The sequence below is a fragment of the Cuculus canorus genome, chromosome 1 (assembly GCF_017976375.1).
Source record: "Cuculus canorus isolate bCucCan1 chromosome 1, bCucCan1.pri, whole genome shotgun sequence".
Taxonomy (NCBI): Eukaryota; Metazoa; Chordata; class Aves; order Cuculiformes; family Cuculidae; genus Cuculus; species Cuculus canorus.
In genome coordinates this window covers 24254157-24278783 of record NC_071401.1, presented here as the reverse complement: position 1 = coordinate 24278783, position 24627 = coordinate 24254157, and the positions used below count along the sequence as shown (strand labels likewise).

At 39.3% G+C, this 24627-nt stretch overlaps 1 protein-coding gene across 4 annotated transcripts in view; it reads left to right on the top strand.

The window, feature by feature from the left end:
- Nucleotides 1-24627, top strand: part of STARD13 (StAR related lipid transfer domain containing 13) — a 309317-nt gene that overhangs the window by 123509 nt on the left and 161181 nt on the right. For all 4 annotated transcript variants that reach the window (XM_054050879.1, XM_054050950.1, XM_054051117.1 and 1 more), the window contains one exon: nucleotides 15615-15648. In XM_054050879.1, the coding sequence (XP_053906854.1) occupies nucleotides 15615-15648 (34 nt within the window). The remainder of the gene's footprint in view (nucleotides 1-15614; nucleotides 15649-24627) is intronic.

The following is a 24627-nucleotide window of genomic DNA, read 5'->3' as shown; positions in this document are numbered from 1 at the left end:
GTCTTCTCAGGAAAAGTTTCACCCTTCTAAATATAGTTTTTCCTTTTAAGTGTATACTTTATAATCATAAATTATATCCATTGCTTAGACACTGTGCAGTATGTTCAATAAGCCTTGTTGACTAGAATATCTCCAGGGTAATAATACTTTAAAAATTAAACTTGCAAACGTCTTTTGGAAAAAAGTGTTGCAACTTTACTAATGTTTAAAAGAACAGTTGATGTTAAATTCTCTAGTACCAAATTTATAGATCTTTAAAATAACATATGCTTGTGTTAAATGGATAACTGATCATTCTTATTCTGCTAACAGTAACTATGAAATGTCCCTTTTATTAAGGTATCATTTACTTGTTTCACTCTTATGCCCAAGAGTCAAAAACTGTAATGTGTGGCACAGAAATAAACTCAACCTTTCAGGTAGGTACCTGCAAAATATAGTTTATTTCTGTTGCATTATTGTAAAAAATCTTAGATGAGGCCACTACTACCCAAGTGAAATCAACGGTAACCACTAGTGGCACTGTTTAACATCTCCTGGCTTGTAGTCTTTCTTTATTGACCTTTTCCTTTATGTTTCCTAGTTTTTGTAATACTTGTAACAAGGTCTGTAATTGTAATTAAATCAGTCTGACAATGAGTCACACTCTGGCAGCTAAAGAGGAATCAGGAGAAAAATAATCTAATCTTAAACATGAATGGTATTTGCTGGAGGGAAGGGAGGAAGGGAGGGTGTATGTATTTTTTTTTTTTTTAATAGAGGAATGTAAAACTTGCCAGGAATTCAGTACAGTTTTCTTTTCTTAGAAAACTTTTGTTTATGATCTAGAATGGATGCTGAAATAGAACATCTTAGAAAAATAGCTCCCTATTGAAATCACCTGTAAATACGTATTTCCTTCTGTATGCAGAATGGCAAGTTGCAGTTTTTGATTACAGACATTGTTAGAGGCAGAACTAGTGGCAGGAGAAAGACCACCTCTGTTTTGCATCCATTAGCTGCTGGCACCTGGTTCAGAAATGGTAAGCATCTGTAGCAAGCACCCAAGCATCCTGTACTGGTGACAACTACAGTTCTTGAGAGCCATCCATAAAGCCTCTCCCTCTGACATAGAAATCTGCAACTGGCTGGTGCGAAACACTGAGCTCTGGGGGTTTCTGAGCTCCTCATCCTCTCTGGAGCTCGCATGCCTGCCTACACATTTCATTCTCCATCCACTTGCAATCCAGGATTGGATTATGCTTTTGAGAACAGGCACCAAAGTGAGCAATGGGCAATCCTTTGTGTTTGCATGTCCGATGTTGTCTTTGAGGTAGCATCTAGAATGAAAGCCTCAACAAGGCTGTAAGGTTTTCCATGCAAGGATCATCTTTTCATCCTATATATAGGGATAGTTTCTCAGCTAGTTTTTCATATATTGTGTCTTTCCCATAAAAAATTGATCTTATTTCCAATTGCATCCTGAATGTGGGGTGTTTTGTAATGTAATAAAAAATTGTATCTCTACGTTAATGGTAGTTCTCCATTCTTATGTTTGCTACCTTGAGCTGGTGCTTTAAGCTGATATGAAAAAGGCTCTCAGTGGGTGTTAAAATACATTCTGACTATCAAAAACCTGGTGGGTAGTGTACTGTAAAATAACAACACAGGATCAAAAGCTTTAAGACTGTTGTGCAAAAAAGAAGTGGCTACATTCTGGTACCAGAAGTGGAACCACCCTTTTGTAGAATTTGAGTTTCTCTTTCTTTCCTCCAGAACGGTTTCAGATAAAAGTCATCCTAGAGTTCCCATTTGTCTGACTGATTACTTACTAAAATCAAAGTGTCCTTGATAGAATGGGTTTTAGTCAAGAATGAGTTTAGATTTGCCTAAGATTAAATTTGAATTATCTTAGATTTAGCACAGAGTGAAGGTGAATATTGCAATATGTAGTAGAGAAAATGCAGCAAGAAATCAGACTGTTTTCTGTAGGGAGCCTTAAGAATGTTCAGCATGAAAACCAGAGGAACACCAGGCTATGCATCATGATAATACGTACACATAGCGTTTGCTGCCTGATTGGGCTCGCATGGCTATGCATTCAAAATAAAGGGATACTACAATTTAAAAGTATATAAAAGTCAGCGAAATCATGATAATTCCTTAAACTCACAGTCAGATTAATTTATAGGTAAAACTTCTCCTTTCTTACATCATCTGGCCAGAATGACATATTCTCATTCTTTCATTAAGTGTATGATAAGCTAAAATATGCTCTTATGAAGTACATCCTTGTCTCTGATTTTCTGCTGGTTTATTTGGTTTAGTGTAAACATTTAGCTATTTAAATCAGTGTTTTAATTGAATGTTTCTTCTTTTCATCAGCAGTAAAACATTGATAGGTATTTCTAGTGACAGATGGTTTTTAAAGACAGCCTAAAAATTCTGGAGAGTCCTAAATGTGAAAATGCAAGTGGCCATTAAGTCATGGATGGCTATTGCTGTAAGGTATGCAACATTTGAATTTAAATAATAAGCAGATCAAATTCCAGACATTCTATAATTAATTCACGGCAGATCTGTAGCAGCTCATACTAAGGTTTTACACATCTAGTGGTCTCCTTCAAGCTTTCATGAGTGTGGTAGTTCCTAGATGAAGTCAACATCTAGCCACCAGTCTTGAGGTACAGCTAATCCTGGGAGAAGGACCTCGGACTTTTTCTGTCAGTGGTCAAGCATCCAGTGGCTTTTGAAAACTCAATTGCATGAAGGTATATGCTTCTATGGCTAAAGAGATACTCATAATTATTTAAAAGTCCTGTCCTACTTCATCTGCAGTATGATTGTACTCAGCCACATGTCGCTGTGAATTGGAGTGCAGGAAGCAGAATGACTGTAATGTGGCATCTTTCTTTTCTCATCATGTCATGCCCCCGTCAAGTACAAAATGATTGCTACAGCCTGTGGATCTTGCAGGAAATGTGCCTAGGACATACCACAGCTGAGAATCTAGTCCGCTAAAATCTGCTCTGATAATTCACTGCTGATGCACTGTAAGAGCTGTCCTCCAGGCCTTTCTTGGAAAGAAAGACTTGAGTCCTGTAACAAAACAAATTGGGTGTGTTATATTGTTACTCTTACGTTTATTTTTTTCTTTTTTATATTTCTATTCTGCATACTATTTATTCTTCTGAGAGCTACCTAAATCTTGGTGGAACTTCTACTTTTGTGAGTTTTAGTGGTAAAAGGAAGCATGATTTCATGCCAGTTGTTTCCACCATCTACCCTGAAAGCATACTAATGCTCAGGCAATTTAAGCACTCACACATAGTTGCTTCACACAGTTCTCTCCAGAACTGTGGCGGTCTTGATTGCATCCAATCTGCTCCCCAGCACTGATTATTCAGATGGAGTTTCTCGTGGAAAGTGCTCAGCTTTCTCCCCATCCATGTGTCTCGGTGCTGCTGACAGCTATTGTTCTCCATACAGCATGAAGGTCTCCAAAGAATGTGGAGCTCTGGGAGAGTCACCATCACCCCCAAATAATACAAAAAACCAATTACTAATCAAATGTACATCTCCAAGCTGAAACAGAATTCAAGCTGTAAAAGTAGAGAGGCGCCTCAGCATCTAATTTTCCAGCAGCTGGTATCACCAAGGTTGTTGGCAGGTGTGCATTGTGACAATAGTCCCAGCCCGGCCAGAGAACATGGGAAACTGATATTCTTTTCTTGCATTAATTAGTAGGTTTTGCCCACTGAAAGGCCCTTTTCAAATGTTTCACATTCTAATTCTTCCTGGAACATTACAATACACTGATTAGGAAATACTTTTGAAAAGCAGAATAGCAATAGCTGCTTCCTGAGTTCAGATGATTTGTTGTTGTGAATTAGTATTATAGTCGTTATTGTTGAGTGAGTAAAACTATAGAGAGGGTAGGTGTGCAGGTAGGTGCATCCTTTACGGCAGAGTTTTTCAATTTTCAGAGTTTACAGCAATAATTTTCACTTTGAAAGTTTATTCTTGTTGGACCTGACTCTGAGTTTGTATAAATCAGACCTACCTTGATTTAAGACCAGCTGAAGCAATGGCTGTTTTCATCAAATCAGTGCTTCTGAAAAGATGAATGATGCCTTAAATCTAACTGTAAAAACAAATTTCAAGCAGTGGCCGTTAATTTGAGTTATGAAATGGAAAACAGAGAAGAATGATGTTTGTATCACAGTGATTAAGGACAACAAGATATACTGTCAACATTTAGTGGTAGTCCATGATATGCATGTGAGTGGTATAAAAATTATGAAAAGAACATTGTCATAAATGTTAGATTATGCTATGAAAAAATTCTTCTTACTTTAATTGTGTGAAACTTCCCTAATGCCACTTTTTTTGGAATTATATAATCTTAAATTCAGTTCAGAGATCATACTGAGCTACGCAGGATGGTCACAGTGTGAGAAGATTCTGAAGCTTTCTACTAGAGGATCCTTGAATATTTTTAGGAAGGTCGTACTGCTTAGCTAAAAAAAAAAAAGGGGAAAAAGGAAAGAAAGGAGGAGAAACGAAATGTTTGTCTGCATTGCAGAAAAGCATAAAATCAGTTCATCATATAGGAGCATAAGTTATGTATACAGTTCTGTGAAATATTTGTTTTGGCTGTCTATGATAGCTGAGAAATAATACCTACCAATTTCAAAACCCCTCAGTGGGAGAATAGTTATTTTATCCTATTTCAAGAAGTAAAGTATGTCCTGTTTTTTTTTTTTTTGCTTTAAAATAGCTTGAGTCAGTAATACATATTTAAATTAATTTGAAGCTGGTTTAGGCTATGCAGGGTTGCATGTGTGTGTGCGAGAATGAGTGAGTGAGAGAGAGGGGTAGGTAATTTGAGCCAGTGCTTAACAAACCTTTGCTCTCTTCTCTTGTGAGGGAAGGAGCCATGCAGACAACTATTGATCTCATTATGATTTTGTCCATTACTTTAAACATGATATGATGCAGAAAAGTCAAGGTGTTAATGCTTCTGTACAGATATTTTATGATATCTGTATGACAAGAAATTATAAATGATAAAATATGGTTATGGTTGTGGACACCCTAACATCTTTTACTTCTGGCTTTGTTAGGCTTGGGACACGTACATTAATAATGTTACAGGTGCTGAAGTCAGAGGCCAAACTGATCATGGGTTAAGTAATCGAAGTGTCACTGTAGGAGTGAAGAATGTGTTGGTCCTTTGCTACACTACAGCCCTCATGTCCTTAGTTTACATGTGCATAAGAGATTCTCAGCTCCTAACCTAATGGTATAAATTCACCCAGCTTTTCTCACTATGGACTTACTGTTCTGCATAATCTTGGCAGGTGAGGTAAAAGGTAAGGCAAATGACTACGAATGGTGAACTTTGATGTTGTTTAGATGTTTGCATGGTAGTTATCCACTGCAAAGGGAAATGCATGCTTTTCTATGAAAATATTAATTTTACAACCATCACGCAAATCCATTCCCTTTTATTTATACTGATTGAAGAGTTAATTTAAAAATAAACAAACTACATTGATATACATCACAATGAAATGTTCATTTTCTTATGGGCTACACCAGAATTTTCTTTGGAGCGGTCATTTCTGAAATGTCTTGCGTGAGTTTACCGTGAGGTGATGAGATGGATGGTACTGATGATCCTGAAAGACATTAAGTTCTTTCTTAGAAAAGGAGAGCTCTGAAACACAAAAAAAACCACAAACACAAAACCACACAGGCAATCAAAGAAAATTGATTAGGAATTGGAAAGGATTTACAGCAGTCTTCCAATAGGAGAATGTCATATAGAGATTAAAATCTATAAAGTAATTGCAGGATACAAACTAGTCAGCATCTCTCCTTCTCCTAAGGCCATCAGCCTGCGCTGGGACACTGGAAGAAGCAAGAATACTACTTAACATCTCCCCACACGTGTTCTCAGGAAGAACGCTTCACATGCTTCACAAGAATGCACAATTTCTGTAATTTTCAATAACTCTTTTGTATAAAATACTTTATTTTTCACTGTCCTCTGCTTTGTCTTTTACTGAAGACTGACCACTAAACAAACCTCTTGTTATGTTTTTCTTCAAAAAGCATAAAATGAGGACCAAGTTTTGAACTACTTGCTAATACGTCAGTTTACTGGGAAAAGCGAATGTTTGTTTAAGGGTATGCTGCAATTATTAGTTTTATTGACTGTGAAGGAGAATACTTGATATGCAGTTGAAGCCTAGCCATCACAAGACATTTCTGTGGACACTCGATAGGCAAAACAAACAAACTGCTGTGAATGGCAGTCTGAAGTTCATTCCCAGCTACGTACTGGTCTGGGCCAAACTAAAATAACACCACAGCTCTAGCCAGAGCTCACAAGGCTCAGTTTTCACGTTCTACCATGGATTACTGCTAGTTGCTGTTTGCTTTAGAAGTCACTCATTTCCCATAGCAGGATGGCACAGTCCCCAGCTTTCATGCCTCTCTTTGTTGTTGTGTGACCTCTTGTACCTTTTCCACTTCATTTTATCTTTAAAATAGATACAGCACTTCTTCCTACTCAAGAGGGTAAAAGTGATAGCAATGTGTGACTCACTGTATTGTTCCAGGACTGTAAAAAACAAGGACTGCTCTCAGTTCTCACTTTTGTCCATCTCCATTTGGCAGTCATTGCTCTTCTTTTTGTCCTTCCTCCCAGCTCTGCCCCATCACGTTTCCACCTGACTACACACATATATTGTAACAACTATGTTATCTCTAGTTTTTATTCATGTCTTTGTTTATACAAAAACATACGTGGTTATCTTAGTGTCGGACTGAGCATTCATTGATATTTGCACAGTTCTAAGCATGTAGATGTTAGTCCTGTTGCAGAGTTGAGAGTTCAAAATGACTGAGAGCTCCTGGGACTTGCTAAAGGTGAAAGCATCATAAAGAGGACATTTTTTTTTGTTTTTATCAGAACCAAATTTGCTGAACTGTGGCAGAACTGTATCCTGCAAGGAAGTGATTGCAGAGGGTTGGTATCAAGGATTAGGCAGGGTGAACTGACCGCTCAGGACCTGTGTAGACCAGACTTGGATACCTGTTCCTCAAACTGTTCCTTTGGCTAAATACACAAGATTGCCTTCAACTGCTTTTCTCCTAACTGTGCAAGAACGCAATATCAAACTGTCAGGTTAGATTTTAGTTAGATTTGAGAATACTGACTACTATAAAATCCTGGTTTTTAAAAAAAAATTTAAAAACAAGCATAAAAACTGCAAAGTGGTGTGGAGGATTTGTGTAAGGGAAAGAGAAGGGGGTACATCGCTGTGTTTTACTGGGTGGGACCAGACCAGTTTGGCTGCTCTGGTTGCCTCTAAGGGATGAAGGGCTTTTTGAAAATTAGCCATGATCAATTACAGTTACTAAAATGCATGTTTCTTTACTGTTATTCTTTCAGCTCATTTTCCTCTCATTTCACTTTGAACATTTGTTGAAATGGTTTTCATTGTAACAAACTTTCTTGTAGCCCTGCTCCACTTACTGTAACATTTGTTCTTTAATAAATCATTCAAAAGGTTTTACTCCAAAATAGTTTTTAGCCAGTTTTCTGCTTGATCAAAGCTTTCAAAATTACAGCAACATGAAATGTCACATTACTTTCTGGGCTTTTATCAATAGTACATGGACAGAATAGACACAGGTTTGTAGTAAACAGAAGACTAAAACTGAATAAATCTTACTTTCTGTGTCAGTGCTTTTCAGACCAACACTGACCTTGGCGTAAACTTTGAACAAAATATTTCAAATAAAGGAAAATGCTTATTAAAGATGAGTCTTATTTTTCCAACTAAAACACTAGACTAGGGAAAATAACTTCCAAATGTTCATTGAAATCTTGAAAGCAGTGCACAATGAATAGATACTTTTATATCTGTAGGCACTATTTACAATATTTAATCTTTTTAGAATACAACTCAGCATATTAAGTCTAGGGTTTTCAAAAGACATTTCTTTGTCCTCTGAATTATTCTGGATGTTTGAATCCCTTAGGCTCATTTTAGAAATATCATCATAAAATATTAGAGTTCAATTTTCTTTGCACAGAATTAAAAGGTTGTATATACTAGATCCTCAGAGAAACCAGGAAAAAGGCAATTTATGTGATTTTGTCAGTTTAAAGCAAAGAAATAAATTAGAATCCCTAAATCAGACTTTCTTTATGTCAGCTACTGAGAAACTCAGTTTATTTTATTAACATTCCCTTCTTGACAATCCCTTGAAACTTTACATAGCTCTCCGGAAAAAAAGATGAAGTGTGAGAGGCTTAAGATGTCTGTGGAAACACTGTACCTGCAGTGCTTCTACAGCACTGGACACCTTTATGACCAGTTGGGTTCATTTTCAGTAACACACTGGAGTGCAGTTAGATAGCAACAAGCATCTCAATGAGTTATGCTAGAAAAGGGAAGAAGCACTGGAAATCCTTTCAAGTTGCCTCAGTTTTTATAGATGTTCATTTATAAAATGGGCCAAATCTCCGCTTTGCCAGGGTATGTGTACCCATTAATTTCAAGTAAGCTGGTGCGTATTTGGACTACACAAGTCTTTTTTTCACAGTAACTGTAGCAATATTAATTATTTTTTCCGTATTTATGCAGCTCAGTGGTATGGAACGTTATTGTATTTGAGGATACTTGAAGTACCCATCTGTCACTATGACAATTGTGCTATAAACTAACATATGGAAAATATATTTAATGTTAAATTGCTTAGGAAGAGTGTGTGTAAGAGAGGGTGATGAGGGACCCTGCAGAGCAGACAGAGCAAGTCTATCCTCTCTAGCACTTGGCCCTGACTCTCCACTGGGCTCTTTGTGGTTTCCTGTCGTTCTGTGACTCAGTTATTATTTTGCCTATGGGATCTTTGTACCCACAGTAAACTGAAAGCTGTGCTGCAAGCCATGAAATGAGGATTTTAGGGGATGTACACATGCTGCACACCACAGAGTACAGCAGGAGAGGGTGTTACAGGACACAAAGGATGCAGAGGTGATGCTGGCAGACTCTGCAAGCTGGCAACAAGCAGATTTAGAGCAGAGTCTACCTCCCTTCTGCCTTTTTGGAGTGGTCACCAATCTCTTCAACTATGCTAAGGTTTCATTTGTAGATAGTTAATTGGAGCAGTTCAAAACAGATCTAGACAGTTACACAATGTAGATGGTCAAGGGCTCATAAATGCACCCTGGGGTTTGGGTCCAGCAAGGGCACTCTGTCCTGTAACAAATACCCGTGCTGAACCTAACATTCATGCAAGGAACAAGATTGCCTTGATCGGTCCTATGCATATTCTTAATATCTTACACTGTTTTAAAATACCATTATAAAAACAGCAGAAAAAACATTGATTCCTTGATGTTTTCTTATTCCAAATATTAAAGAGTCTTGTCACGGTTTAGCCCCACCTGGCCAAATTTGGCAGATAAATCTATGTAGCTAAGCCTCCAAAATCCCTTCCCCATCCTACAGGGAAAGGGGAGAGGGAAATCAGATGAGAAAGACTTATTGGTTGGAAACTAGAACTACAGCTTTAATGCAGTGCTAATGGTAATGATGTCAACAAAAATAATTAGAATGTAATACTATATACACAAATATATGAGATCGCGCCCCCAGCCCACTCCTTGATGACTATATGTAACCACACTGAGGAGCAGAGATGAGGGGATGTGTCCATGGCTAGGAGAGAGCTTGACTCATGAACTGGATTCAGGAATGCATGGATATGTGATCGGGAGCAACCAAACAGATGAGGTCTTCACTGGGCGTTGGTGAGACCCACATGATCTCTCATATTTATACCCAGTATGATGTATATGGGATGGAATACTCTGTTGGCCAGTTTAGGGTCACCTGCCCTATGCGCCTCTCCTCACAGGTACGGCTTCTTTTCTGCCATCTTGAGGGTGGCCTTGGTTAAGCATAAGCATTGACCTTTTTGCCTACCAGTGCCTGGTGTTATCACTTTAGAGAATGCTGTCTCAAAAAGCACGCAGTTAAGTTTTCAGAGAATAAAGTTACTTACAGCAAGTGAATTAGTCATAAAACTGACTCTAATTTACCTCAAACTACAACAAGTCTAGAAAAGGGGACCTGGACCAAAGTTTCTCCACTTCATAGGCTAGAATAGAATCATAGAACGGTCTTGAGTTGGAAGGGATCTTAAAGCTCATCCAGTTCTAACCTCCTGCCATGGGCAGGGTCACCTTCCACTAGATCACATTTCTCAAAGCCTCATGCAGCCTGGCCCTGAACGCTTCCAAAGGAGGAGGCATCTGCAGCTTGTTCCAGTGCCTCACCACCCTCACAGTAAAGAATTTCTCTCTAATATCTAATCCAAATCCCCCCTCTCTCATCTTAAAACCATTCCCCCTCGTCCTGCCCCTGTGCTCCCTGATAGAGTCCCTCTCAAGCTTTCCTGTAGTCTCCCTTTAAGGACTGGAAGGCTGCTTTAAGGGTCTCCCTGGAGCCTTCTCTTCTCTAGGCTACACAAGAGCAACTCTTTCAGCCTGTCCTCATAGGGGAGGTGTTCCATTCCTCTGATCATCTTTGTGGCCCTTCTCTGGACTCTCTGGTCCACATCTTTCTTTTGCAGCGGTCACCAGAATTGGACATGGTACTCCAGGTGGTTTATATATTCTTCGACTGCATCAGTCATTAATAGTTTGCAGTACAATAGCTCAGCTTCAATGGAAGAAAGTGACAGTTTCCCCTTCCCCCTACTTTCTAACCTGGTGAGGAGGCCAACACATGGTGATACAGCAGATGTGAGGCTGAATCCCAACCAACCAAGAAGATGCCTTCCATGCCCCAAGTGACCTCTCTAATAACATTCAGGCTGTATATGAAACATGGATTCTAAGAACAACTCTGCAGTGTTTGTATTTTAAAGGAAAATTATAAGCCCTGTTTTCAGCCTTTGGAGATACAACAAAGCACCTAAATCCAGCAGAGGTTTCAAGCCTGTACCAAAGATCGGTCTCTGAGAGAGATGGGATTTCTGACACTGCAGTCTCAGCAGTGCTTTCTATTGAATAACTTCAATACTGTCATTATTCTCAGCTGACTAAAGCTTTCTAGGGAAATCTCAAGTGCAATCCAGACTGAAGGTCTTATTGCCAGGGCTGGGCAGCTTCAAGTTAAGGCTGACATTGCTGAGTGGCTTAATATTACTTTCCCTTTGGGGCTGTAGAATTTTACTTTTAAGTAGTAACTAGGATGTTTTTTCCTTCTCTCGACATGTTCTGAATGGATCTAATAAACCTGCTAATCAGGTGATAGAGTTTTGCAGGTGGATTGCTGGTTTTATCCCTTAGAACTGTCTGTATGTCCCTTCAGTAAAAGCCTAGCAAATTATTAAATCACTAGAACGAGGAACCAGAAGGATTTTCAGTCTTTATACTTTGCAGGACCTTTTCCAGCTCAGAGTGCTTTCTTTCTGTATCAGTTAACCAGTAAGAAGTTGTATAGATTTATCTTTTATTCCTCTGAAGTAAGTGGTGTGTTTCAGAGTGGTGCTGCTGGTTGCTTGCCATAGAAGGTAAGCTTGCAGAATCCAAAGCCTTTTTTATTAACAGCAAATGTCAAGTGGTCCTGTCAAAATGCCTGGGTTTATTTGATAGCCGTAATATTTTTGATATCATATCTATGTTGAATAAATTCTCTGGCTTTCTATTAAACAGCCAGAAGAGTTAATTGCATGCTTGAGAGATACACTAATTACCTTTTTAATATTTTTTAAAGAGGATGTGATTTCCTGCAAATGTTTACAATTTGACAACCACTCTAAAATATCAGTGGCAGGTTTGAGCATATTTGAAATTAGAGCATAAAATAGGTAATAACTAATAGAAGATGATGGGCAAGAGGGAGGCAAAAGACTTGGATACAAAACAGTCTTCATTTTCTTTTAAATGGTATGTGATATTAGGGGATTGGCTGGCATTGAGGAATCCCTGTGCTGTTGCAAATTAAAATGGTGTTGAGTTTGTTCAAGTCAACCATTTTGTGTTCATCTTCTGTGTCAGAAAAAAGCTTTTATGTGACAATAAACTCACTGAGACATTATTAAATCATTTAATCCGTTTGGTTTGATGAGTTCCATACCCTGATCACTTACAACCATGAAAGATTATGTATACATCAGAAAAACAATTTCTTGATGAGTGTGTTTATTTTCCCTGTTGAGTTCATAATGTGGTGTTTTGCTTCTATCTCCACTTCCCCTTAATTCAAGGAGTTCATTTGAATAATTTATTTCTGCACAGAAGGCCTTTCAGGAAAAACTTTCAGGTTCTTTATAAATGCACTATATTCCCATTTTCTCCCCCAACAGATCCTTACCCTTTCTTCCCTCCTTTGCTGTGTGCCCCAGATATACTTTTTCACATATATGGCTCTGTAATTGGAAGGTGGCTTTAATGGAATCAGTCACACATGTAAATGTGTTCCTGGTTTTAGATACCCATTAAACAGAGATGTTATTTTCATCTTCCTCTCTGGGGTTCGGATTCAGATAATGATTTTTAAGGCATCATGTTTTTTTGTACAGGATCCATAAATTATACTACAGACTTGGTGACTGTGTTCATATGGCAATACGAATGTGAGCCAGGGATCAATCCTTCGCCCAACACCAAGTGGCACTGGGTGTCCCTTCATCCCCACTGCGGAGGACACACTTCTCAATAACTGGCTTGCTGTAAGCATAGCTTTTCAGCAGTTTTTAAAGAAGTCAGAACTGCTCCATCAGGTAGACAAACGCGGATGTGATGCTCCGGCCTCATCAATGGCCATCTTTTATTTAGCAGCGTAGATGAACCCTCTGAGCTTCATTTCATTGCAAGTTGTCCCTTGAACTAGCTGCACCGCTGCTGAGGGTAGATTTTGCCTGGTTCACAAGACTGGCTCATCCTGCTCTGATCACAAAGCAAAGGCTGCTGTTGCACAAGCAGGCTTCGTGGGAACCTTTGCTTGTGTAGGTGAGACACAGGACTGCTGAGGGGGCAGAAATAGATGCAGTGTCGAATATATTCCTGGTTTCTGCCTGCTGGTTTCCATGCTTCAGCATAGAAAACATGGTTATATCAGCAGACTGTGTTTGTCTTTGGCTTCTGTTTGACACTTCCACTTGCAAAATTGCTACAGCTGGAGTTGTAAGCAAATTATTTCTTTATTATTCATAGCAGCAGGTGCTGCAACAGCCTTTTGGCTAGAATTATACACTTTTCGTCCATGGTTTCTATATATTTGATTAGATGGTGCCATGCTGCTCAGATGGGATGCTAGTTCTCCAATAAATGTGTTTTGTTATGCAATTGGTTATATAGTGCATTATCATTATTATTTCCATAAATCACTTTTAGTTGGCAGCTTTCTGTTACCACTTGGGATTGTTCCAGCAACAATTTGCATCCTTTTTGTGTGGCATCCTAAAAAGTATGGGAAGTTAACATCGCCTGGGTTTGATTTTATAATAGCTGGTGCCCTTCTGGCTGTACTAGAATACAGAAACCAGCTATCAATGCAGGATTGACTCACATATCATTTATGTATTCTTCAAAAAGTGTTTCTCCCAAGATTCACTATGGCAATTTAGGCAACTGCTTCAGTATGCTTATGCCAGCATCACAATTCTAAAAATCGTGTGCCAGGGTGATTAAGAATAAGGTGACTCCAGGCACAGTGGAGGGATGGAATGATGTTCCTCACACAGAAAGGTGGCCCGAGAACCCAGCACACTGATGTGAGATATGCCTGTCCCTTGCAAATCAACACAGCACATGTCTGAATTTCCCACTCCCGTATGGATGTGAGATGCTTCTACTGGACCACTCTCCTGAGGGCTCAGTACTGACTCTTTAAGTGATACTGCTACAGAATTTTTGGCTTATAATGCTGCTCCTTACTCTTTGCAGAATGGGCCACTGTAATAAAGACTTGGGAAATGAGCTGTATTTCCTCTTCAGCCAGATGGGAATCAGAAGCATATTCTCCCTTTCTAGGCTGTAGAAGGGGGAGGCTAATTCTTCAGTCCTTCTTAAGAGTGAGAGCAGAAGAGGTTTGGCATGAGGGTCTATACAGGTACCACAAAGCCTGGCACTGGTGGGCCTTCACTCGGGATGGAGGCTCAGCTCCAGTCTTTGCAGACATTTCACTATCACTGAGCTAAAAATCAAAAGGGAGCCTGGAAGAAATCTATACGAATCAATTCAGTCCAGGGAAGCCTACAGCAGTGTGGGAGCCACGGCAAGCCTCAACTTGAAATTAAAGCCAAGCTACAAACTGCCATTAACAAAACCTGATTTGAACTCAGCCACTCATTATATTCCTATCTAGAAGTGGCAACCTCACTTGGTTCCTGCTGGCTAAAGGCAGACTAATTTCAGCTGCTGCTCAGGCAGGCCTTCCAACTAAGAGGCTTATTTACAATGAAACTGCCTCGCAGAAGGGAAAAGGACTGTAGTCTAGCTGTGCTTTTCCTGTTATCAAGAGAGATGCTAAACTAATTCAGTTCTGTGCTTAGAGGAGGAATTTTCCAATATCTCAGTAAAATCCATCACTAGATAAAAGATAAATAAAAACTATGGATTTTATAGACAGATTCCTATCAAGACTACAGAGGCAGTATTGACTGAAGAGGTAATGGAGCACTTGTTGCATCCGACAGAAAGGTGCAGATGGTTGTCCATATGGAGACAAGCAGGTAACAAGAACAGGGAGTGTCACTGGAAGGTAGAGAAGTGGCTGCCTTTTCAGCTGGCTGCAGACTGGGCACTCACACCTTCACACTGATATCTGGAAGAATCAGTTCTGTCTTCTGTTTAATTAAAAAAACCCCAAACCCTTAGGTGCAGTTTCAGCCATTATGCTAGTTTCATTTACAGGCTGCACTGCTGGGAGAGCTGATGGATCATATGAAAGGAGAATGGGTGATACACATTTAATCACTGGTAACAGCCTCCTTATTTGGGCACTGAAAGCTGTTAAAGAGAAAAGTAATGGACCAAGAGGTGCATCTAACGTGATGGTAACAGTAACACTTTCGGTTAGCACGGCAGACCTGAAGCAGGGAGACAAAAAATGTGAAGAAAACAACATGGCAAGTCAGTTTGACCACTTCTCTCACAGAGGAACCCTCGCCTGATCACAGGTGTACAAGAACCACCACTCTGCCACTCCAAGCTGCTCCACTGTGTCCCACCTGTTGGTAAAGATGCCCACACATGTCTCGCTGACAGTCTTCTTGCCATCTCCCTGAGTCCCACTGGCATCATGAGACACTTTCAGGCATGTGATGGACTTTGTGTGTCCTTGCACCACATGCCCTGCTTGTGCCAGAGCTCGCTCTCTGCAAGGCAGGTGAAATTAGTTGGGGACTGGGCACGAGGTTGTTCTTAGCAAGCAGAACTAGATATTCTCCATGATTTTTATTGAGGAGCTCTGGATTTCATGCCCTGTGTAAGGGTGTAGTGATGATTTAGAATGACATATATTGCCATCCAGAAATGTGAAACTTATTTGAAGAAAAAATATAGAATTATTAAACAAAAATTAATTTATTTCTTACAGGTGCTGTTTCAGAAACTTTGTAAGGAAAAAGCAGGTAAGACACTGCATTACTTCTTTACAGTTTCTTGATGGCTTGTGTAGATGTGCTTGTGCCAATGGAGGGTCCACAGGATTCTCTGCTGATCCGAGTTTCAGTTATTTGGTGCTGTTGCTACGATCACCTCCTCCACACTGTTGTTCATCACGTAGTGGTGTGGGACTTAACGTGGTTATTAGGAAAGTGATAATTCAGCAACTTTTGTCTTACACTTTGCAACATGAGTTCTGAAATATCAAGGAGAAACCAAAGTATTCATTATTGGTGTCAGAGTGGGACTAAAGCACTTGCCATGGTGCTGGTGGGTGTAGGGTGAGTCAAGGTGAGGTGTACCTGAGTGCTTTTGCTGGCTCAGTTCTCACACAGCACCTGAGTCTGGTGAAGAGTCTCGTTACACAGGCACATTCACCAAAAAATGTAGCATCTCACCAGACCTTGTCCCCTGTGGCAGAGTCACAGTGCCCAAATTATTTCTTAGCATAAGCTTGCTAGCTGGTTAACGCAATTGTCAATATTAACAGCATTAGAGGGTGGCTATTCTTGGGAGATTATTTAGTTAAAGCTGATGTTCTGCAAGGTACCAAGATCGGAGCAGTAAATGTAGTTAGAGACATGGATACCCTGAACCCCACGTATGTTAATGTGCCGGGAGCTAAGGAAAGGTTTGGATAGACAGATATATATACACAGACATCCTGATTCAGCAAGATACTTAACACGCAATTACACCCGCATTTGACAAAACCAATTCATTGCAACAAGGAGTAAGGAATTGCTTGGATGATTTGCTTAATTGAGGGTAAATATCCTTATTAAATTGTAATGAAGCACGATTAAGAAATACAGAGAAAAGAAACTGCTTCCCAGTATGTGTGTTACTCAAATTTAATAACAGCCCCACAGTTTTGCAAGAAGAAATGTCCCCAAAGTCTAAGCGATTCCTCATTCCCACAAAAACCTTTGCCAGCTAGAAATATTTCAGTCATGAAACAGCTGACCTCTGGAGTCACCGATTTACAACTGCTTTTTCTCTTTTGTTAGTCAATATGTATGCAGTGTGTGTCAATTAAAATGGAAGCAATTGGGCATCGTTGTTGTAATTATCCCTCTGTCCCTAGATGACTTAGCATATTTTTTTTTGGCCTGAAGGACTAGTTTAAGCCAGTTTTGCTAACTCAGTGATTTCTTCTTGCTCAGAGTAGCATCTGTCTCTGCTCTAAATTGCATCCTCAGTTCTTTCCAAGGGACACCTTAACTCTGTTAGAAACAGATGAATGAAGCCTTTTGCAGCCGATGTCACTGGTTCAATGGCTCTGCTGGCAAAGATGCGGATTTAGCAAAATGCCAGCAGCCTTGGCCTAGAAAACTCAGGTCTCTGCTGGCAATTTCGCCCTCATATACTTAACATCAGGTCAACAAAACATGAAGGCTGTTGAGCGTAGTATAAATACAACTATTTTCATTCAAGTTCTGCACATATTAACTTTTTCTGCCTTATGGGTTGTATGTGTGTTTACTCCATGATAGTATTTGCCAATGAAACATATGCCTGTGCTAAACAAATCCCATCAATTTTGCAAGTGATTTAGCAATTTTTTTGTTTCCATTCTTTGGATCAACACGGCTATGTGACACAGCAGGCGTGTTTTGTAGACAAAAGCAAAAACCATGTCAATGGCCCAAAAATTTTAAATCAAACTGATTATCTTAGCAGTGCTCTCACTTTTTTACTATGATTAATTTTTGAGTTGTTTTACTTTTATAATAACATTAATTTTGTTACCAAAGAGAGAAAGATTAGCAGCCATCTTTACAGTAGAACATGATAGTTGAAAGTTTCATAACTACTAACATGATAGTAGAATGACAGATCATTTTCTGACACTTTTTGGTCACTGAGGTGGAACTTTAATAATGGAAATCTAGCATATAATAGACCTGGTAATAATTTAATCACTAAAATACTTCTGGCAGAAAATGGCCGTTTCTTAAAACTGAACCATTTTACAGGAAAAGGTTAGCATCTATTAATTTCTATTTCAAATCATCTCTGTAAAATAGGTGTGCGTGTATTGATATGCAATGCTCCAACAGTTTTAGAAGTAAAAAGTTTTGATTTCTATTCAGCTTTGAAGCTTTTAGCTTTGAAATTTGTTATGTTAAGGCCTTAAAAATAAAACATTATTTAGATTAAAACAACGGCCAAATCTATGTCTTGGACTGAGGGACAGGGTTTCTTCTAGATTTGCAGTTCCTAAATATTTCTGATATATCCTTTGCTTTCTGGATAAGAAATTTTTTTCTCTTTTGGAAGTGCTTGCATGAGAAGAACATCCATCCTGGCCAGATTGGCCACTTGCAGAACACAGCACTCTTCTGCTCAAGTTCATTTCCTGCACCACTTTCCTCTTACATTATCACTTCTTATTCTTTCTCATTCCCTTTTGCATATCTTCTGATCTCTTCCTGGGGAAAAGCCCTCTTAAACTAAAGCTCTCAAGGCCCAGAAGAGTCATTTCACAGAGTACCAGTGGGCTATAATGTGGCAGCAGCCTGCCCTCCCCACCATACAGCATAGTCCATTTTGGATGGAGATGGTCCCTCTAATCCCATCCCAGTGGGACGTGTGGATGCACAGAGCAGCTCAAAGCTGCTGTAGCCAGTGCAGGGGTCTCCTGCAGCCCTTTCCCCACAGCTGAGCTGTCCTTGGCTTCTAGTTGTTCTCCACGTAAACAAAATTTATGTCTGAGAGGGAAAAAGCCTTCCCTTTGGACTGTTGTTCTCTCTCTTGCTTGCATTTTATTTTTCTTTCTTTCTTTTTTTTTTTTTTTGTACAAATCAATGCAATGTTTTGGGTCTTCTATTCCCTGGATTTGCAGTGAGTGACTTACAGTATGTTAAGCAGGATACCTGAAATTTGTCCTAAGAAAAGATGCAGCTGCACTGACCACTCAGTCAGCCCGCAGAACTTCCTTTGAAGTACCAGTATTGTTGGTGGTGTTGCTGCATGCCATCCAGGCCTAGTACAGTTATTTCAAGAAGTCATAATGCTCGTACTCTTAACAGTGCATTCACTGACGGTAGTCATGTTCTGATCATTAAAAAAAATTGTACATTGGGAAAAATATTATATAATGGTAAGATTTGACTCTATAGGCATGAATTTATTCTGCTTTCTGTTTTCTTTAATAGTGGCAGGGTGTGGCATGAGCTGGTGGCTCCTTGCAGACCACGGATAGACATGAGAACAGGGTCAGACATGGCTCCAGGATGTCCAGACAAGGGCCTGGGGAAAAGGATGGACCAAGGATGGGATAGGATGTCAGTCTGCATCCCATGGCTGTGCCGTGGCAGAGCTGAAGAAAAGCCCTGCTCCAGCATCACAAGGCTGAGATGGACAGCCTTGGGTTGGGCTGAAATGGGGTTCCAATAACATTGGAAATGGGGTTCTAATAACACTGAATTTACTATATAAACTTGGAAGTTTATATAGTTCTGTAATTGCACACTACTTAGTAAATTCAATGTTATTAGTAGTTAGACCTACTTTGCAAATGTGGTGTCACCCACACCCTTTAGGATGTAGTTATCAAAGTGCAGGGACAGATGAAAGAAAGAATAAGCACTTTGGAGTGGAAAATCTGGTGCTCCTTCTATGTGATGGCATGAATAAGCAGTTTTATGAATATGTTAAATAATATCCTAGTCTGTGGGTTTATTAAGGTCTGTGAGAATGCCAGCTTCATCCACTGAAACTTACTTTCTTGGCAAATAAAGATGGTTATCCTAATGGTAACTGTGGTTCCAGCTATTAAACCATGTTCCTGCTGTCATTGATAGATGACCTTAATGAGACTGCCCCAGTCCCACAGCCATGCAACAGACCGCTCCGTTCAAGTCATCATCATCAACGCTTTTCTTCTCATATTGCTAGGTACATAACACCAAACCCAATCTGCACCACACACACTCTATCTCTGTTTTGCTTTTCTGGACTTGCAACCCAGGAGGTGATAATTGGCTTCTGTGATTCCACAGAGGACACCTTGGTTAGCTCTTCCTTTTGTCATCAGATTGTTGCTAGTTTTTTAGATAACCTGTGGTAGCTACTACTAAAACCTGGCCAACTGATGCTATGCATCCTTACTCTCTCCTAGTATATATCTTAGTAAAAATCACTCTATGCAGCTTGAGCATTCTGGCTGTCTAATGTATTTTAAAGTTATCACCACATAGTTCAAGATGACTAACACAGAGCACACTTCATCATGGGTCAGGAAAACGATCTTTTACTTTGCTGACAAAAATCTGAAGTCAGATTAAAAGCTGACACATCCACTATTTCAGTGGTATGTGTGAAACACTAAATATAGCAACGTGCTCATGCATTTGCTGATGAATGGTAATGTAGTCTGTAGCAGAACAGCAATGGGCTGGCAAGGAAGATGGTGCACTGCAGCAATACTACAAAATCCGTATGTGACCTTGGCCATTGCAGAAGTACTCTGGATAATTGTGTATCCTTGACTGATATATTAAAGAATTCAAATGGAGGCAGTTGTGGTCCCAGTGCTTTAGTGAATAGCCTGACCCTGCAATATTTGTCCAAGCATAATGCTAATTGACTTCAAGGAAAGGTCTCCACAGTGTAAGAAACCTGAACTGTGCTATAAGGCAGCTGTATATGAACAATTGCCAACAAAGGGCTTGATTCTGGGAACCAAGAGGGAGCTGCAACTCCATCTGGCTCTTGTTAGAAATTGCAGGTGCTTTAGTTCCCACTGATTACATATTTTTGTGTTTCTTTGGTCATGTAACATTTTATGCTCATGTTTATATTTTACCTTTGCCGCAATCCCTGGGCAGGAGTTATGGGTTAATTGCACTATGAACAGGGAAATGGATGTGGCTTACAGAACCATAACCTGTTCTGGATTTTCTTCTTGCCCATGGGGAGCCGGAGAAGGTGATTCCATTCAGCATTTCACTTGCCATGGATGCCTGGCAGGTGTGCTGAAGGTGGAGCTGAGGCTGTGGCCATGAGATCCCTTGTCCCATCCTCTCCAGGGGAGAGCAGCAGCTGGGTTTGACATTCTGCAGTCTGTCCCAAGACCTCAGTAGTACTCGTGTCTCAAGCTGTCAATACTCCAGCTGCAAAAGTTTACCCAAGATGAGAACCTGACCTTAAATAATTGGAGAAAATAAAATATCCTCATCCAGTGATCCCATGCATTTACTAGAAAGCAGAGTTGGGTCACTTTGACATGTTTCCAGCACGAAGTGGAGATGCTTACTTTGGACTGAAAAACAGACTGTTCTCTTCAGCAGTGGTATAGTGAAAGTAAACTAGTGAATAAGCCCAGCTGTTTTGTGGCCTTGGCCTGTTAACTAGTTAAGCTCTGAGTTGCTCAAATTTGAAGTAGGCAGACTTCGTGCTTGTCTTGCAATGAGTGCATCGGAGAGTCCTTTCATTTGGATCCTGTTCTAACTTGTGTGTGGTGCCAGTTTGGCACACAGAGTTAGGCAGTGAGATTGCCTCTTCCTGCCTGTGTGTTCCTTTCATAATCAGAAATGATAGAACAATCCCCTTTGTTCTTCTGAAAAGGCAGATCTTTGCTACTCAGCTCCTACTGATGTATTGGAGCAACTGAGGGCAAACTGTGATCCTCAGTTTTCAAAAGCAAGAGAAAAATAAAACCCCTTATTATATAAATCTCAGAATATTACTGTTCCTAAAAAAAAAAAAAAAACAAAGATAAGTGTAGATTAAAAACATATAAGTGTACTGTTTTAATATGTGAGTTATAGACAAAAGCTTGATCTATTATGGACTACTCTGAGTTTTATATAAGAAACTTCTCCATGAAGGAAGCAGTAATATAGAAAGCCACTTTATGCACATACTAATACTTATTGTCATTCTAAATATCTTCCTCCATTTCCAGTTCTATAATTCTTTCTCTAACTTTGATTTTCAGTTAACATTTTTAATAAGAAATAAACCTATTTAAAATGTTATGGGTAATTTTAAAAATAATATCTGTCAATAATTGTACAAAATACTGGTGGTTTCAGAATGAAGTTATTTTAAACATTTTTCCTATTTTAACTCATTTTTGTATACAGCTTGGAAACCTTAGGAGAACTGAACACTAAACAGCTGAGAGATAAGCTTGGATTTGTTACTCTTGAGAGTTAAAAAGACATGTCAGGAACCTTACTGTAAACAGTGATCTAATGCAAATTGATACATTTGCTCTTAAGTTTTGCCTCTGTTGGAATTAGGTGATGTTTGTTTCCAGCAGCTAAGGTCAGACACGGAGCCATAGGAGTCTTGAGTAATTTTCTTCGATGCCTGAACAAATGTCTGACAAAGGTTGTGGACAAACGGCCTTATTCAGTTCTATTGCATCTCAGCAAATCACTTTATTTAAACTGGGCTTTTCCAAGAGTTATGGCATAGGGCACATTTTGGCATTTAACATTTATTCCAAAAGTAACAAACGTCTGGAACGTTTTCACAGAATAATAAAAAAGTCTTGTATACCTGTTTTTTATTTCAATTAGACCTTTCCCTCAGACGTCTCTAATCCCCACAGTGCAAGCTATGTCCTTGGATTATATTTCCTGGGCAAGGTATAACTTGAAAAATTTGAAGGTTAGACATGTCAAAGTATGCAGACAGTGAAATATATCTTTAGTCTTTTATAATGCTGACTAAGTATTACAGCTCCAAGAGAAACATACACACGCAGAAGAATGAGCAATCTAATAGGAGAGTTTGTTTTTACAAAAAGCATTTCCAGTGAATTTAGTGTTCCCATTAGAAGCCATTTCCTTCATGTAACAATTCTCTAGTTTAAGTTTTTTCTTTCTAACTATTTGGGATCAATTCCTGAGTGTAACTTTTGAGGTTTTGTGTTGGATCTGAGTGATACGTAGCTCCTCTCTGAAAGGCGCAGGACACAGGATAGATAGCGCACTGTTTCTTTGTTTGCAAGGCAGGCAGGCAAACACAGGGGAATGCTTCTGGCTGGAATATTACTTAATGTTAGTTATTTGGGGCAGCAAAGCTATTGAACGAAGCCCCCAGCTTCTGACCTTTTGCAGCATAGGACCTTTTTGGGGACTGTAATCAGACCATGCCATTGTTTCATGCAATTGAACAACCTGCCATAGTGCGACCTCTCCTCAGAGAAGATGATCACGGCACAAAAAGACACAGCGTCTGTGCAGCTGTGACTGGCTGTGCTCAGAGGTAATGGTTTGTGCTTCCATGAGCACCACCGTGATGACACCCTTTACTGTGGCTCATATTAGGATTGAGCGCAGGGCATCTAGGCGTGAGTCTAAACACCTTGCAGTTGAGTAATAACCACATTAACTTGAAGGAAGCAATCACTGCATAGCCTCTCACTAAATATAATGGGACCACTAGAGGAGGACAAAGAGCCACGTAGTGTTAATGTCAACTGCAGGGGCACCTTCCTAAGAAACGGGAGAGTTGCTTTAGCAAGCTTTTCAACTGAAAACTATCCAATCTTTGCCCTTCCTGCTCTCTGTATTAGATTCTATCCAGGCCAGCAAGTTGCTATGAAAGAAATGCACATAAAGATGCAGGTATTTACTGTGCGCTCAGCACAAGGCAAAAACAAGTTAGTAATTTCCACCATGCTGTCAGGGCACAGCTGAAGTGAAGCAATAGGAGGAGGCTAGAGCTGCCTACCAAAGCAAAAGACATGCCAAAGTGATCCAAATTATAATTGTGTTATGATGGCATTTGTCAGTTGTGGATATTATTAAGTGCATCTGAAATTGCTATTCCAGCCTTGGTGAAGTTTTGGCTTTAGACATGAGGTCTGAGAAGGTAATGACTTTAGGTTTTTATTTGGTATTTGTTTATAATACATACATACCTACCCTGGAATTTTTCTTGGTTAAAGACTCAGTTATATAATGCTAGTATCTAAGTCAGGACAATTTGTTTTAAAGCAAGAGGACCTGATGCAATTCTTGTGAAAACTAATGGTTTTACATCAGAGTTCACTTAAGAACCACTTCAATGATGGTCTAAAATTAAGCAATGTGATTTCAATAGTCAAGAAGTTGCTAAGCACATGCTGTGCTAGGCCTGATTGCCATGAAGATTTTTAGTATTGGCTGCAAATTTTTGAATAGGAAGAACAGACTGGGGCATGTGGAATGTTTGAAAATTGGTTTGGATGACTTCTACATGGAAATGAAAAAGGAAGAGCTGATCTTAAGTTGATGAAAAATTTATTTATTCCAAGCACTACAACTAATAATATTTTTTTAATTACTTGTACAGTTCCAGTTGTCATTTTGTATTGCTTAGTAATAGCTGTGATTTTGTGGAATTCTTAGTTTACCAGGGCTGTAAGGACTTCTCCTCGCTTTAATTCAGTCCTTGCTGCAAAATATGACGACATGAGTTATGTACTAAACACTAAGATAACACTTGCTAGTGAGAAAAAACTTGCTTTTAAGTCAGGAAAATGCCCATCTGTAAGTACCACTGAAGTTATTAGATCAATTGAATCATTTTCAAGTCCATAGTTATACATTTCTTCTAAAATTGCCTTAATTCTGAGGAGTAAACTGATTCTAGCATAGAATTTTGCAGGTTTATCCTGTAAAATATTAAGGATTTCCCCTTTGTACAGCCTAATTCTGTGCTGACTGGAGTCACTGGCATCTTGGTGGGAGTAGGATTAGTCTCGTAATGATATATTTATAGGTCTACAGAAAATCATTTCTATATGTAAATAAAAAAATAGTCTCCATTCTCAACAGCATTTCAGAATTAAATGTACTCTAAGTAGCTGAGGAAATGGGAATCTGAGGAACGTTACATGTCATAAAACGCGTATAATTCTTTTAGCAGTCTTAAAACTACAGTGTACTTGGATTGCTAATTAAATAATTTATTATTTTTAAATTGTTTTTACTGAGTAG